This window comes from Salmo salar, chromosome ssa26 (assembly GCF_905237065.1).
Source record: "Salmo salar chromosome ssa26, Ssal_v3.1, whole genome shotgun sequence".
Classification (NCBI taxonomy): domain Eukaryota; kingdom Metazoa; phylum Chordata; class Actinopteri; order Salmoniformes; family Salmonidae; genus Salmo; species Salmo salar.
Genome location: NC_059467.1, coordinates 34,466,802 through 34,480,195, shown reverse-complemented (window position 1 = coordinate 34,480,195; position 13,394 = coordinate 34,466,802). Strand labels below are relative to the sequence as shown.

Here is a 13,394-nt window from a genome sequence, read left to right as displayed (position 1 = left end):
CTGTTAACGCAAACATAAGACACATTATGAAAGCAGACATCCAGAACATGCATTTGTCTCTACTCAATGGTCATCTTTTTGGCTTTTACTCTAGAATGTTACCTAGTGATCATCTTGAACTACTTGTTGCGTAGGGATCAAGATTAGAAACATTAGCTTGACAATAATGTAACAAACAGAGGGGGGATGTAGAACACAAACCGAGGGGAAAAGGTGGATTGAACCCGTGACCTTCAGGGTTAATAAGTGTTAGGGGTGTTACCATACAGACACACCAACATGTTTGTTTTGATAGTTCATTTTCAAGCACAGTGCTAGATCATGTATTGTACTGTACGTACCAGAGCTGTCCTTTTCTGCTTGGTGCTGTCTCACAGAGGAAGCTCCACTCATCATCAGCAGCTCAGACCACAGCTCCGCCGGCTCCTCAAATACCAACAGGACCCGCAGGGCCTTAAACGGGCTGCAGCGCGGATGCCTGATCAAAATAAACAAAAGCACTCAATGCATTCCCCTCAGCACCAGGACCATATTCATTCTTGAAGTGTTTTGTTCACTTTGAATGCATGACTGTTGTTGCTCTATAGCCACTGTGGTTATTTGTTTTGACCTGCTGGTCATCTAGGAACGGTTCAACATCTGGCACAAGTACTCTTAAGATCTCAACCTGGTACATCCAGAAGAGGACTGGCCACCCCTCAGAGCCTGGTTTCTTCATAGGTTCCTGTCTTTCAAGGGAGTTTTTCCTAGCCACTGTGCTTGTGCATTGCTTGCTCTTAGGGGTTTTAGGCTGGGTATCTGTAAAGCACTTTGTGACAACTGCTGTTGTTAAAAGGGTTTTATAAAATGTGTTTGATACTGTGGATGCCATTATAATAGTAGACTACCAGTGTTTACATTTGTATCAGTTGAGAGGGCCGACTTAAAGTGCCTGCATTAATATTCCTATATATTTTTTTATTTCACCTTTATTTAACCAGGTAGGCAAGTTGAGAACAAGTTCTCATTTACAATTGCGACCTGGCCAAGATAAAGCAAAGCAGTTCGACACATACAACAACACAGAGTTACACATGGAGTAAAACAAACATACAGTCAATAATACAGTAGAAAAATAAGGGAGGTAAAGGCAAAACAGGCCATGGTGGCAAAGTAAATACAATATAGCAAGTAAAACACTGGAATGGTAGATTTGTAGTGGAAGAAAGTGCAAAGTAGAAATAATGGGGTGCAAAGGAGCTAAATAAATAAATAAATACAGTAGGGGAAGAGGTAGTTGTTTGGGCTAAATTATAGATGGGCTATGTACAGGTGCAGTGATCTGTGAGCTGCTCTGACAGCTGGTGCTTAAAGCTAGTGAGGGAGATAAGTGTTTCCAGTTTCAGAGATTTTTATAGTTTGTTCCAGTCATTGGCAGCAGAGAACTGGAAGGAGAGACGACCAAAGGAGTTGACTTTAGGGGTGACCAGAGAGGTATACCTGCTGGAGCGCGTGCTACAGGTGGGTGCTGCTATGGTGACCAGTGAGCGGAGATAAGGGGGGACTTTACCTAGCAGGGTCTTGTAGATGACCTGGAGCCAATGTGTTTGGCGACGATTATGAAGCGAAGGCCAGCCAACGAGAGCGTACAGGTCGCAGTGGTGGGTAGTATATGGGGCTTTGGTGACAAAACGGATGGCACTGTGATAGACTGCATCCAGTTTGTTGAGTAGGGTATTGGAGGCTATTTTGTAAATGACATCACCGAAGTCGAGGATCGGTAGGATGGTCAGTTTTACGAGGGTATGTTTGGCAGCATGAGTGAAGGATGTTTTGTTGCGAAATAGGAAGCCAATTCTAGATTTAATTTTGGATTGGAGATGTTTGATGTGAGCCTGGTAGGAGAGCTTACAGTCTAACCAGGCACCTAAGTATTTGTAGTTGTCCACATATTCTAAGTCAGAACCGTCCAGAGCAGTGATGCTGGACGGGCGAGCAGGTGCAGGCAGCGATCGGTTGAAGAGCATGCATTTAGCTTTACTTGCATTTAAGAGCAGTTGGAGGCCACGGAAGGAGTGTTGTATGGCATTGAAGCTCGTCTGGATGGTAGTTAACACAGTGTCCAAAGAAGGGCCAGAAGTATACAGAATGGTGTCGTCTGCGTAGAGGTGGATATGATAGGGACAGGTGTAGTCTGACAATTTTTGGATATAAACAACTACAATCCCCACCATTCCACTATGCGCTCGTCAGGGCCCACTCCGGCGGGCAGCAGGTAGTTCCTGTAGTTGAGCAGCTTGCCCTCCTTGCAACAGTCCCTCACCCAGATGTGAGACACACACGGCACGCCACTGGCCACACACAGCAGGTACTTCCTGGTTCGGCTATGCTGGTCGGTGATCAGCAGGCTCTGATAGGCCGCCTTGCACTGCGGAGGAAGGGAATCACAAGAGGGGACACTTCAGGATGGGCAATATTAGAAATTGAATGAACTGCTGAAATGGAACTTGAACCAGGGACCCTTTGTTTACAGAGCAAGTGCACTACCTCCTGTGACATATACAGTTCAAGTCAGAAGTTTACATACACCTTAGCCAAATACATTTAACTCAGTTTTTCACAATTCCTGACATTTAATCCTAGTAAAAAATCCCTGTCTTAGGTCAGTTAGGATCACCACTTTATTTTAAGAATGTGAAATGTCAGAATAATAGTAGAGGGCCCATTCCTCCTGACAGAGCTGGTGTAACTGAGTCAGGTTTGTAGGCCTCCTTTCCCGCACGCTCTTTTACAGTTCCGCCCACACATTTTCTATAGGATTGAGGTCAAGGCTTTGTGATGGCCACTCCAATACCTTGACTTTGTTGTCCTTAAGCCATTTTGCCACAACTTTGGAAGTATGGACAATGACCCCAAGCATTTGAAAGACCTATTTGAGACCAAGCTTTAACTTCCTGACTGATGTCTTGATGTTGCTTCAATATATCCACATCATTTTCCTTCCTCATGTTGCCATCTATTTTGTGAAGTGCACCAGTCCCTCCTGCAGCAAAGCACCCCCACAACATGATCCTGCCACCCCCGTGCTTCACGGTTGGGATGGTGTTCTTCGGCTTGCAAGCCTCCCCCTTTTTCCTCCAAACATAACAATGGTCATTATGACCAAACAGTTATATTTTTGTGTCATCAGACCAGAGGACATTTCTTAAAAAAGTACAATCTTTGTCCCCATATGCAGTTGCAAACCGTAGTCTGGCTTTTTTAATGGCAGTTTTGGAGCAGTGGCTTCTTCATTTTTACATTTACATTTTAGTCATTTAGCAGATGCTCTTATCCAGAGTGACTTACAGTAAGTAGTGAATGCATACATTTCATGCATATATATATATATATATATATTTTTTTGTACTGGCCCCCCATGGGAATCGAACCCACAACCCTGGCGTTGCAAACACCATGCTCTACCAACTCTACCAACTGAGCCACAGGGAGGCCAGTCATTCTTCCTTGCTGAGCGGCCTTTCAGGTTATGTCGATATAGGGCTCGTTTTATTGTGGATATAGATACTTTTGTACCTGTTTCCTCCAGCATCTTCACAAGGTCCTTTGCTGTTGTTCTGGGATTGATTTGCACTTTTCTCACCAAAGTACGTTCATCTCTAGAAGACAGAACACATCTCCTTCCTGAGCGGTATGACGGCTGCGTGGTCCCATGGTGTTTATACTTGCGAACTATTGTTTGTACAGATGAACGTGGTACCTTCAGGCAGAAATTGCTCCCAAGGATGAACCAGATTTGTGGTCTACAATTTTTTTTCTTCTGAGGTCTTGGCTGATTTCTTTTGATTTTCCCATGATGTCAAGCAAAGAGGCACTGAGTTTGAAGGTAGGCCTTGAAATACATCCACAGGTACACCTCCAATTGACTCAAAGTATGTCAATTAGCCTATAAAAAGCTTCTAAAGCCATGACATAATTTTCTGGAATTTTCCAAGCAGTTTAAATGCACAGTCAACTTAGTGTATGTAAACTTCTGACCACTGGAATTGTGATACAGTGAATAAGTGAAATAATTTGTCTGTAAACAATTGTTGGAAAAATGACTTGTGTCATGCACAAAGTCGATGTCCTAACCGATTTGCCAAAACTATAGTTTGTTAACAAGAAATTTGTGGTGTGGTTGAAAAACAAGTTTTAATGACTCCAACCTAAGTATATGTAAACTTCCAACTTCAACTGTAGGTGCAGAGGATGTAGTGTGCCTACATAAAGTAATGCCTCCCTACTGTCGCTTCTCTCTCCATATCCCATGAGAACTGACATGGCTGTAGAAGTGTGCTCATAGAAATAGAATTGCAGTGAAATGAGAGGCTTTGTCCCGTCTAGTAATTCTATCTCTATGGGTGTTCCATGTCACCTGTTCCTCATTGAAGTCGTGGAGGATGAAGCCTGCTCCGGCCTCCAGCTGGGTCTCAGTGTAGCGTTTGTGATAGGGGGCCGTCTGCACATACTCTATTGGAGGGAAAGGACAACATAAAACATAACATACACAATCATAGAGAGATATTTAGATAAACAAAAAAAGATGTCGGTGTGTCTTAAATTAATTAAATACATTTCATTGAGGCTGCACAGACCACTGTGGAAGACCTTTGCCTAACCAGATTCCTGGGCAGAATTCTTACTTGAGATCCACACGCTCGGTACATTTTTTCTTGCAAGTTTCCCATTGACATCAATTAATTATTAACACCAAAGTCTCAAAGTTAGGATTCCGCCGATTTATGAATATCTGTCAAACTTTAATATTGGAATGGACAACAAATTAGAGACCCCATAATAATTAAAATGTAAATGTGGGGCTCCCCCAAAAAGGCAAAGATTTCAATGTTGTGCACCCCCAAAAGACAATGTATCATTTGAAAACTGGAATGAACTATCCCTTTAAGGGGTGTTCCACTGTCTGGGACTACACAAGGGTCCCATCCAGAATTGACCCCTAGACCCTATGCACGTGGAGATCTGACTGGATTTGAGAGGTGTTTGCAATTTGATAGTACTGTACCTCCACCCTGTCCTCTGATAAGCAATATGGTGAAACTCCATCTGGCCTATACCAATCAAATCCTCTACCATCTCCACAAGGACGTAGGGTTTAGGGGTAGATTTGGGATTGGGCCATAGCCTTCTCACCCTCCTCGCCATCGCTTATTGGCTGGTTGGTCTGGCGGTCGCTCTCTGATGATGCGGTCAGCATGAAGGCAAAGCCCAGGAAGAGAGATGCACTCTGGGGCAGCGGGCCGTGAGTCTCCGCCAGGTCACTATGGTCCCAGGGCAGGTCGGTGCCACTGCCTGAGGTGTTACACACACCAACCCGCTGACCTGTGGAGAGAAATGGATGGACACATACAGACACCCAATCAGAGACACATACACAGAGAGAGAGAAATAGAGACAGCAGAAATTAGAAACCATCAATGAAACAGCTGGAATTGTGTATTTCAAGAAAGAAAAGGTCTATGAAGAAAAAGAGCTTCATAACAGACTGAGGAAGAACACAAACACCACCGGTGCAGTAAAACATGAGGTTCAGCCCTTCAAACAACTACAGGAAAACAGGTTTGACTTGACACTTCTCTCAATGTCATGAAACATTGTCTGCCGTCACTCAAAACAAGTTTTTGGGATCCATGCGTGGTTCAAAGGGGTGAAAGGTTTATGGAAAGACACCCCTCTAAGCAAATATCCAGTGGATAATATAAAAACACACCTTTACCTGTTTCCTTCACACATGTGGACCAACACCAAGTCTATTAGTAGTTATTCACATACCAACTCAGCCTAAGGTCCTCTGTCGCTCCGTTGGTAAAGCATGGCACTTGCAACGCCAGGATAGTGGTTTCAATTCCCAGGACCACCCGTTTTAAAAATATTGAGATTTTTATTTGACCTTTTATTTAACTAGGAAAGTCAGTTAATAACAAATTCTTATTTACAATGACGGCCTAGGAACAGCGGGTTAACTGCCTTGTTCATGGGCAGAACGACATATTTTTTACCTTGTCAGCTCAGGGATTCGATCTTGCAACCTTTCGGTTACTAGTCCAACACTCTAACCACCAGGCTACCTGCCACCCCGTACGTAAAATGTATGCAGTATGCACGCACGACTAAGTGGCTTTGGATAAAAGCGTCTGCTAAATGGCATATATTAGTATATTATAAGGAGGGTGGTGGTTGCAGTGCACTGTGGCAGTCAAAAATGTATGTGGGTCTGAATACAAACTCAACGGCTTTATGACTGGTTATATACTGTAATCTCTATAGAGAGCTAGCAATACTAAGAATACTCTTTACAGAAAGTCATTTCAAATATCCAAATCTTTATTAAAAAATGTTTGTGTTAAAAAAAACATTACAATTTCAATGTGTGCCCTGCTCTTATAGTTCATAATTACATTCAGAATTAAAAACTACCAATACTGACTAAAACCAATTGTATTAATAGTTAAAATGTACATTGCAGCAGTCTAAAAATTCTGCACCCCACTGAGACCAATTATGTTAATCAATATAGAAATACATTTCTAGAATGTATAAAATGCCTCCACCTATCCAAACCATCACCAAGGGCTCTCAGTCCACTGTTCTGGGGTCAGGTCTGTGTGGTTTGCTCAGTGATCTATGCTCTGAGGTTGAGGTTAGGGCTGTGGCTTAGTATTAAAAAGACTGGGGTTGGGGTTAGGGCTGTGACTTAATGTTAAAAAGACGGGTTGAGGTTAGGGCTGTGACTTAGTGTTAAAAAGACGGGTTGAGGTTAGGGCTGTGGCTTAATGTTAAAAAGACGGGTTGAGGTTAGGGCTGTGACTTAGTGTTAAAAAGACTGGGGTTGAGGTTAGGGCTGTGACTTAATGTTAAAAAGACGGGTTGAGGTTAGGGCTGTGGCTTAGTGTTAAAAAGACTGGGGTTGGGGTTGAGGTGAGGGCTGTGGCTTAGTGTTAAAAAGACTGGGGTTGAGGTTGAGGTGAGGGCTGTGGCTTAGTGTTAAAAAGACTGGGGTTGAGGTTGAGGTTAGGGCTGTGGCTTAGTATTAAAAAGACTGGGGTTGGGGTTGAGGTTAGGGCTGTGGCTTAGTGTTAAAAAGACTGGGGTTGGGGTTGAGGTTAGGGCTGTGGCTTAGTATTAAAAAGGTTGGGGTTGAGGTTAGGGCTGTGGCTTAGTGTTAAATAGACTGGGGTTGAGGTTAGGGCTGTGGCTTAGTGTTAAAAAGCCTGGGGTTAGAGTTGGGCATTTTAGGTTTTGGGTTGACATTTAAGTTGAACCTAAATGTTAGAGGTTACATTTGAGAATTCAGGCTTGGACACAGAGGTTAGGTGTAGGGTCAGGGTTCAGGTATGGTGTCAAGGTTAGGGTGACTAGGTCTCCGTACCGGCTCTGGCTCCCCCTCCCCCTCTGCGGCCTCGCTTAGCCGGAGTCCTGTCCCTGTCCTCAGAGCTGATCAGCTTCCTCTTCCCAGAGGGGCCAGGGGTGAGGGGGCTGGCCCCCCCTGTGATCCCCCTGCGTCTCCTCTTCCCCTCCACCAGGTTATCTGTGGAGGACAGCGCCATAGAATGTACTCATTAGATCTCTACTTCAATCTGTGGGGGCGGGCACAGCAATGTCACACGTCATCACACTTGACACGGAAATGACACTAACATTTAACCCCACTTCTGTTTGATGAAACACTCTAGCAGATTCTTCCTGTATGAAGGAATCACTGTTTTCACAGAGACTTGGGAGTCTTTATCAAGCTATGTGAAACGTAGAGATGACTCAACTCAAACTTAAGAGGAGTAATGTAATATATTTCCTTATTGGGCAGTGCTCACATTATACCATTTTAACATTATCATGCCAAGCCAACCCAGACTGTAGTGTTTTTATTTAACCGGGTAAGTTGACTGAGAACACATTCTCATTTACAGCAATGACCTGGGGAATAGTTACAGGGGAGAGGAGTGGAGATTAATGAGCCAATTGGAAGCTGGGGATGATTAGGTGGTCAGATTGGGAATTTAGCCAGGACACCGGGGTTAACACCCCTACTCTTACGATAAGTGCAATGGGATCTTTTAGTGACCACAGAGAGTCAGGACACCCGTTTACCGTCCCATCCGAAAAACTGCACCCTACACAGGGCAATGTCCCCAATCACTGCCCTGGGGCATTGGGATATTTTTTATTATTTTTTTAGACCAGAGAAAAGAGTTCCTCCTACTGGCCCTCCAACACCACTTCCAGCAGCATCTGGTCTCCCATCCAGGGACTGACCAGGACCAACCCTGCTTAGCTTCAGAAGCAAGCCAGCAGTGGGATGCTACTGTGCTAGGTCCAATCATTTAGTTTCACATGGTCCTTTCCAGAAGAATTCTAGCACATATTGTGTTAGCGTAACCAGGCCAGTGCAGTACAGCTCGGCTCAGTGTGGAAAGGGTACTTGTGGTTCTCGCCAGGGCACGGCTATATGTTTCTCACTCAGTCAATCCTCAAAGCTTTGTGGTTGTCTTACCCAGGCTGATGTCAGAGGCCTTGGCCAGGGGTGTGGCGGGCTCGTAGGGCCCCAGGCCGTACTGTTCTCTCAGCCTGTTGCCCTGCTCCATGGTCAGGATGACAGAACTGCGGCTGTACCACTGCCTCTCTACAGCTGTAGTGGCTGTAGTCTGGCCCTCCCTCTCTACAGTTGTAGTGGCTGTAGTCTGGCCCTCCCTCTCTACAGTTGTAGTGGCTGTAGTCTGGCCCTCCCTCTCTACAGTTGTAGTGGCTGTAGTCTGGCCCTCCCTCTCTACAGCTGTAGTGGCTGTAGTCTGGCCCTGCTTCTCCACACTGTAGAACAAGTCCTCGCCCTCCTTCTTGTAGTCCTTCACTAGACCTGGGGAGACAAGGCAAAGACAGAGAAGGGTTGAAATGCAGTCAAATTTGCATCATATCAGCTACATGGAGAAAAACAACAGTCAATTGAAGAGAGACTACAGTACACTGATGTTAACACTCCACTGAAGATCCATTACATTTGTAGAGTCAGGATCACCAATGTGCCGGAGCTTCTTTTCCATTTAAAGACAGAAATGGGAAAAGGTCCAACCACATGAAGGGAAATGAGTTTCCAGTGACCTAGGACAGCCTGACCTCTTCTCAGCCATGGGTCTGTGTTGAGACTCGAATTGTCTTCTTTTTCTATCCTCCACTCCAAACCCATTCCAACCCCCTTCTCTCCTCTCCTGTCCTGCGTCCAGATTCTCCACGTGTTTTCACACTCCCTGTCATGCGTTTAACCATGGGAGAAACTTCCTCCAGTTAATGCTTACACCAAACCAATCATATGCTTTTAAATCCATGTCAGGGATTGTTCAAGTGGAAACTTTGGGAATGTAAACAATCTGTCCTCTCTCTTCCCCTTCTCATGCTGCGTTCAAAACAACTGGGAACTCTCTGCCTTCCGACTTTATTGCTTTCAAAACTACTGGGAACGAGGGAAAAAAACTAGCTTGGACTGGGAAAAATGGATTTGAACGGTCATTCCAACTCAGGAACTCAGGTCTCTTTCTAGAGCTCCGACTTTCCGACCTGAAGATCACTGACGTCATGATTTGACCTCATATTTTTCAGAGTTCCCAGTTGTTTTGAACGCGGAATCACCTGTGCTGAAGTACTCGTCCTCCAGCAGTGCCGTGACCTCAGTGTCCAGGGGGATGGGGTCGCACAGCAGGATGTCCTTGCCCGTGACCTCGCACTCATAGCTGTCATCGAAGAGCAGCCGGTAACGCCCCTCGCCCAGGTCCTTGGTGATGCGGCCTGAGTAGAAGTAGCCATTGCTGGACCACTTGGCCACCACGCGAAGCCCCACGAAGCTGCTCCCAGCTGGGCTGCCTTCATCTTGGGAAGTGGTGGTGAGGAGAGACGTGGAGGAGTGGCTGGGGACCGCTGGGCTCTCTGGGATGCGCGGTGTGGGACACAGGCGGGTGTAGGACTCATCCTCGGAGGAGGACAGGGGTTGGCCGCGGGCATTGGCACGCGGGACGCCGGCACCCCTGAGAGAGTCAATAGGACAAAGAGCACCATCAACATTTTGAACATTACAGACAGATATGTTTAGAAACGTTATGTAAAGAATAGATCAGCGTTACTCCTCCAGCGGAACAGACCAGTCATGTTCTATATACTGTATATTTATTCCAGTAGTGCTTTAAAGTTTGGGTTCCGTATAGTCAATAAGAAACATACATGTTAGACAGGGACAGCTGTGTTGCACTGAGATAATTAGTGAAGACAGGAAAAGGAGACAGCTGTGTTGCATTGAGATGATTAGTGAAGACAGGAAAAGGAGACAGCTGTGTTGCATTGAGATGATTAGTGAAGACAGGAAAAGGAGACAGCTGTGTTGCATTGAGATGATTAGCGAAGACAGGAAAAGGAGACAGCTGTGTTGCACTGAGATGATTAGTGAAGACAGGAAAAGGAGACAGCTGTGTTGCATTGAGATGATTAGCGAAGACAGGAAAAGGAGACAGCTGTGTTGCACTGAGATGATTAGTGAAGACAGGAAAAGGAGACAGCTGTGTTGCACTGAGATGATTAGTGAAGACAGGAAAAGGAGACAGCTGTGTTGCATTGAGATGATTAGCGAAGACAGGAAAAGGAGACAGCTGTGTTGCACTGAGATGATTAGCGAAGACAGGAAAAGGAGACAGCTGTGTTGCACTGAGATGATTAGCGAAGACAGGAAAAGGAGACAGCTGTGTTGCATTGAGATGATTAGCGAAGACAGGAAAAGGAGACAGCTGTGTTGCATTGAGATGATTAGTGAAGACAGGAAAAGGAGACAGCTGTGTTGCATTGAGATGATTAGTGAAGACAGGAAAAGGAGACAGCTGTGTTGCACTGAGATGATTAGTGAAGACAGGAAAAGGAGACAGCTGTGTTGCATTGAGATGATTAGTGAAGACAGGAAAAGGAGACAGCTGTGTTGCATTGAGATGATTAGTGAAGACAGGAAAAGGATAATGTCAACAGGGACAGTGTGGGATTGGAGAGACAGTAACACTGGTCTGGAACAAATACCTGCGGTACTGCAGCTCTCTAGAAACAGCAGGATGGAGGATCCTTGTTCTAAAACTAGGAACCCTAAATTCTCAATTTCTGTACTCGATGCTAAGGTTTCATTAAACTATCTCAGTGTCTCATCTCAGGTTGACTTGTTTTCAAAATGGAAGCCTAAAGGTTGGAAAAAATATACACGCACCTACACATGTTTTAGAACGCTGAATGATGTCGGGAAGCAACCAACTCCCATGCGTCCATGTGTTGCACACCAGTTGACTCGCGTTGCATTACTATTTTGGGAAGGCACAATTGGCTACGTACGTGCTGGCGTGGATGTAGTTGTGTTTGTTCATGCACATAATGTCTGCTTTTGATGATGTCACTAGGTGTTTCTGAAACTCTGACCCACTACAGCTCCAGTGGCCTCCCTAGACAGGGCTCACCTGGACAGGGGTGAGCGGGACGGAGGTCTGCCCCTCCTGGCTCTTCCACGGGGCGTCAATGGGGTGAAGGCCCGCGACCCATGGAGTCCTTGAACTCTCTCTCCCATGAACTCTGACCCTGCCGTTTGACCCCTGTGGCCCCTCTGCTGCGGCCCACTCCCCCTCCTGGGGCTGCAGACAGAGAGGAGAGGGACAGTGAAGGATGAATCATCCCATAAAAGCTGAACTAAGGTCAGTTTTATGTTTTTCCTCATGATGGTTGAGGTTAGGGTTGGGGGAGGGTTAGCTGATCCTAGATCTATGCCCAGGCTAAGTTCTACCAAGAGAAGGACGGTCCGTACAGCAGAAATGGGGCAGCTGATGGACACCCCTATTGTGACCATATGGGTTAGTCCATCTAGGGGAGCAGTTGTGGACAGGGCCTTACCATAGGTGTTGAGAGGGGGATCTTAGAATAACTTATCTGGGTGTTGGGTTGGGGGGGTTGTGACGGAGGGGTAGTTAGACAGTGGACAAAGTCAAAGACTGACATATGCATGCATGCCTGTCAACACGTAAGAGTGGTTAAAAGCATAGACATAGAATGTCACTTCTAGTAATTCTATTTCTATGGTTAAGAGGGTACTTAGATACTGAACCCTTGTTTAGTATAGGAATTATTTTGTTTCTCTGATGTTTGTGTTGTTGACAGGTGTGAAAATGTGCGTGCGAAGACAACAGAGATTAAGCCCAAGAAATAGTGTTAGAGCATGGATATAGATCATGTTACAGAAGACTGAGGGCCACTCATTACAAGAAGGCAGAAGGCAGTCACTAGACGGAAAAGGTCAATTCAGATCAGGAAATTAACTGCATGCATCATTTAAAAAAAATTATAATCCAATTCAAACCCATGTCCATTACAGTACCTGGCAGACTTGGCCCCTCGGCTGGACGGCATGATAAAGTCGGGGCCCCTCTGGGCAGGGCCTGTGACTATGCTGGTGCCCCCGGAGCTGTGCTGCTGGCTGGAAGCTTTGGAGGACAGAGAGCTGACATCACCCAGGTCACCGGAGGTCATGGAGCTGCCGGTGCGACACGGAGATATGTCGCTGTCCAACACACGGCTGTCCACCACCGGCTCCTCCGACTCCTGAGGAAGAGAAAGAAGGAACACACACACACACACACACACACACACACACACACACACACACACACACACACACACACACACAGTGAGGCGTAATCAATGACAAAAAGAAAGAGTTGAAAGGTCTATGAGCTAAATGGCTTGGTCCCCACCTCAGTGACCTTACGGTCCACTTCTCTCCCGTCCTCGTAGTACACGTCTGTGATGATGCGTGTGACAGTCGTCCGCACTTCCTGAATGGTCCGCACGTGTCTGCGATGGGCGGGACCAGCGGCTGCCCTCGAGGGTGGGGTCTCTGGCTCGCCCTGTCACACAGAAGGGGGTGGAGTTAACCCTTGACCCTCAGAACACATTCTTCGCTTACACCTATCAGGGGCTGTATGTATCAAGTATCTCAGAGCAGAAGTGCTGATCTAGGATCAGTTGTGCCTCAGAGATCATAATGAATAAGATTACATGGGCAGGTTGGACCTGATCCTAGATCAGCACCCCTGAGACGTTTGATACATTCAGCCCTTGATCTGCTACAAGGTCACTCCAGTTTTATATTCTGTCAGAGATAAAATCATAAAATACAATAAGCAATTGTCAATTTATGAATTTAATTTCAAACAGGACGCCAATCTTGATCTGCTAACCGTTAAGGGGTAGGGGCTAGCAGAAGGGACAATGGTTTGTTTCTGTTATTCGGACATTATTCGGTTATTATTGTTCCATTTTGACATTGTAAGAAGGACAGGAGGTGTGAGGTAACTAAG

The 13,394-nt window shown here is 45.7% G+C and overlaps 1 protein-coding gene across 5 annotated transcripts in view; it reads right to left on the bottom strand.

Annotated features, from left to right (window-relative positions):
• The window catches only part of LOC106587750 (TP53-binding protein 1), a 39,186-nt gene that overhangs the window by 453 nt on the left and 25,339 nt on the right, over positions 1-13,394 (bottom strand). For 2 of the 5 annotated variants that reach the window (XM_045708993.1, XM_045708997.1), the window contains 10 exons: positions 12,789-12,941; positions 12,413-12,636; positions 11,505-11,675; positions 9,658-10,049; positions 8,531-8,890; positions 7,409-7,567; positions 5,173-5,361; positions 4,397-4,491; positions 2,211-2,407; positions 342-478 (listed from right to left, as the gene is read on the bottom strand). In XM_045708993.1, the coding sequence (XP_045564949.1) occupies positions 342-478; positions 2,211-2,407; positions 4,397-4,491; positions 5,173-5,361; positions 7,409-7,567; positions 8,531-8,890; positions 9,658-10,049; positions 11,505-11,675; positions 12,413-12,636; positions 12,789-12,941 (2,077 nt within the window). Of the gene's footprint in view, positions 1-341; positions 479-506; positions 809-2,210; positions 2,408-4,396; positions 4,492-5,172; positions 5,362-7,408; positions 7,568-8,530; positions 8,891-9,657; positions 10,050-11,504; positions 11,676-12,412; positions 12,637-12,788; positions 12,942-13,394 lie in introns of those variants that run through there. The other 3 variants (XM_045708994.1, XM_045708996.1, XM_045708995.1) reach the window with 3 other exon arrangements.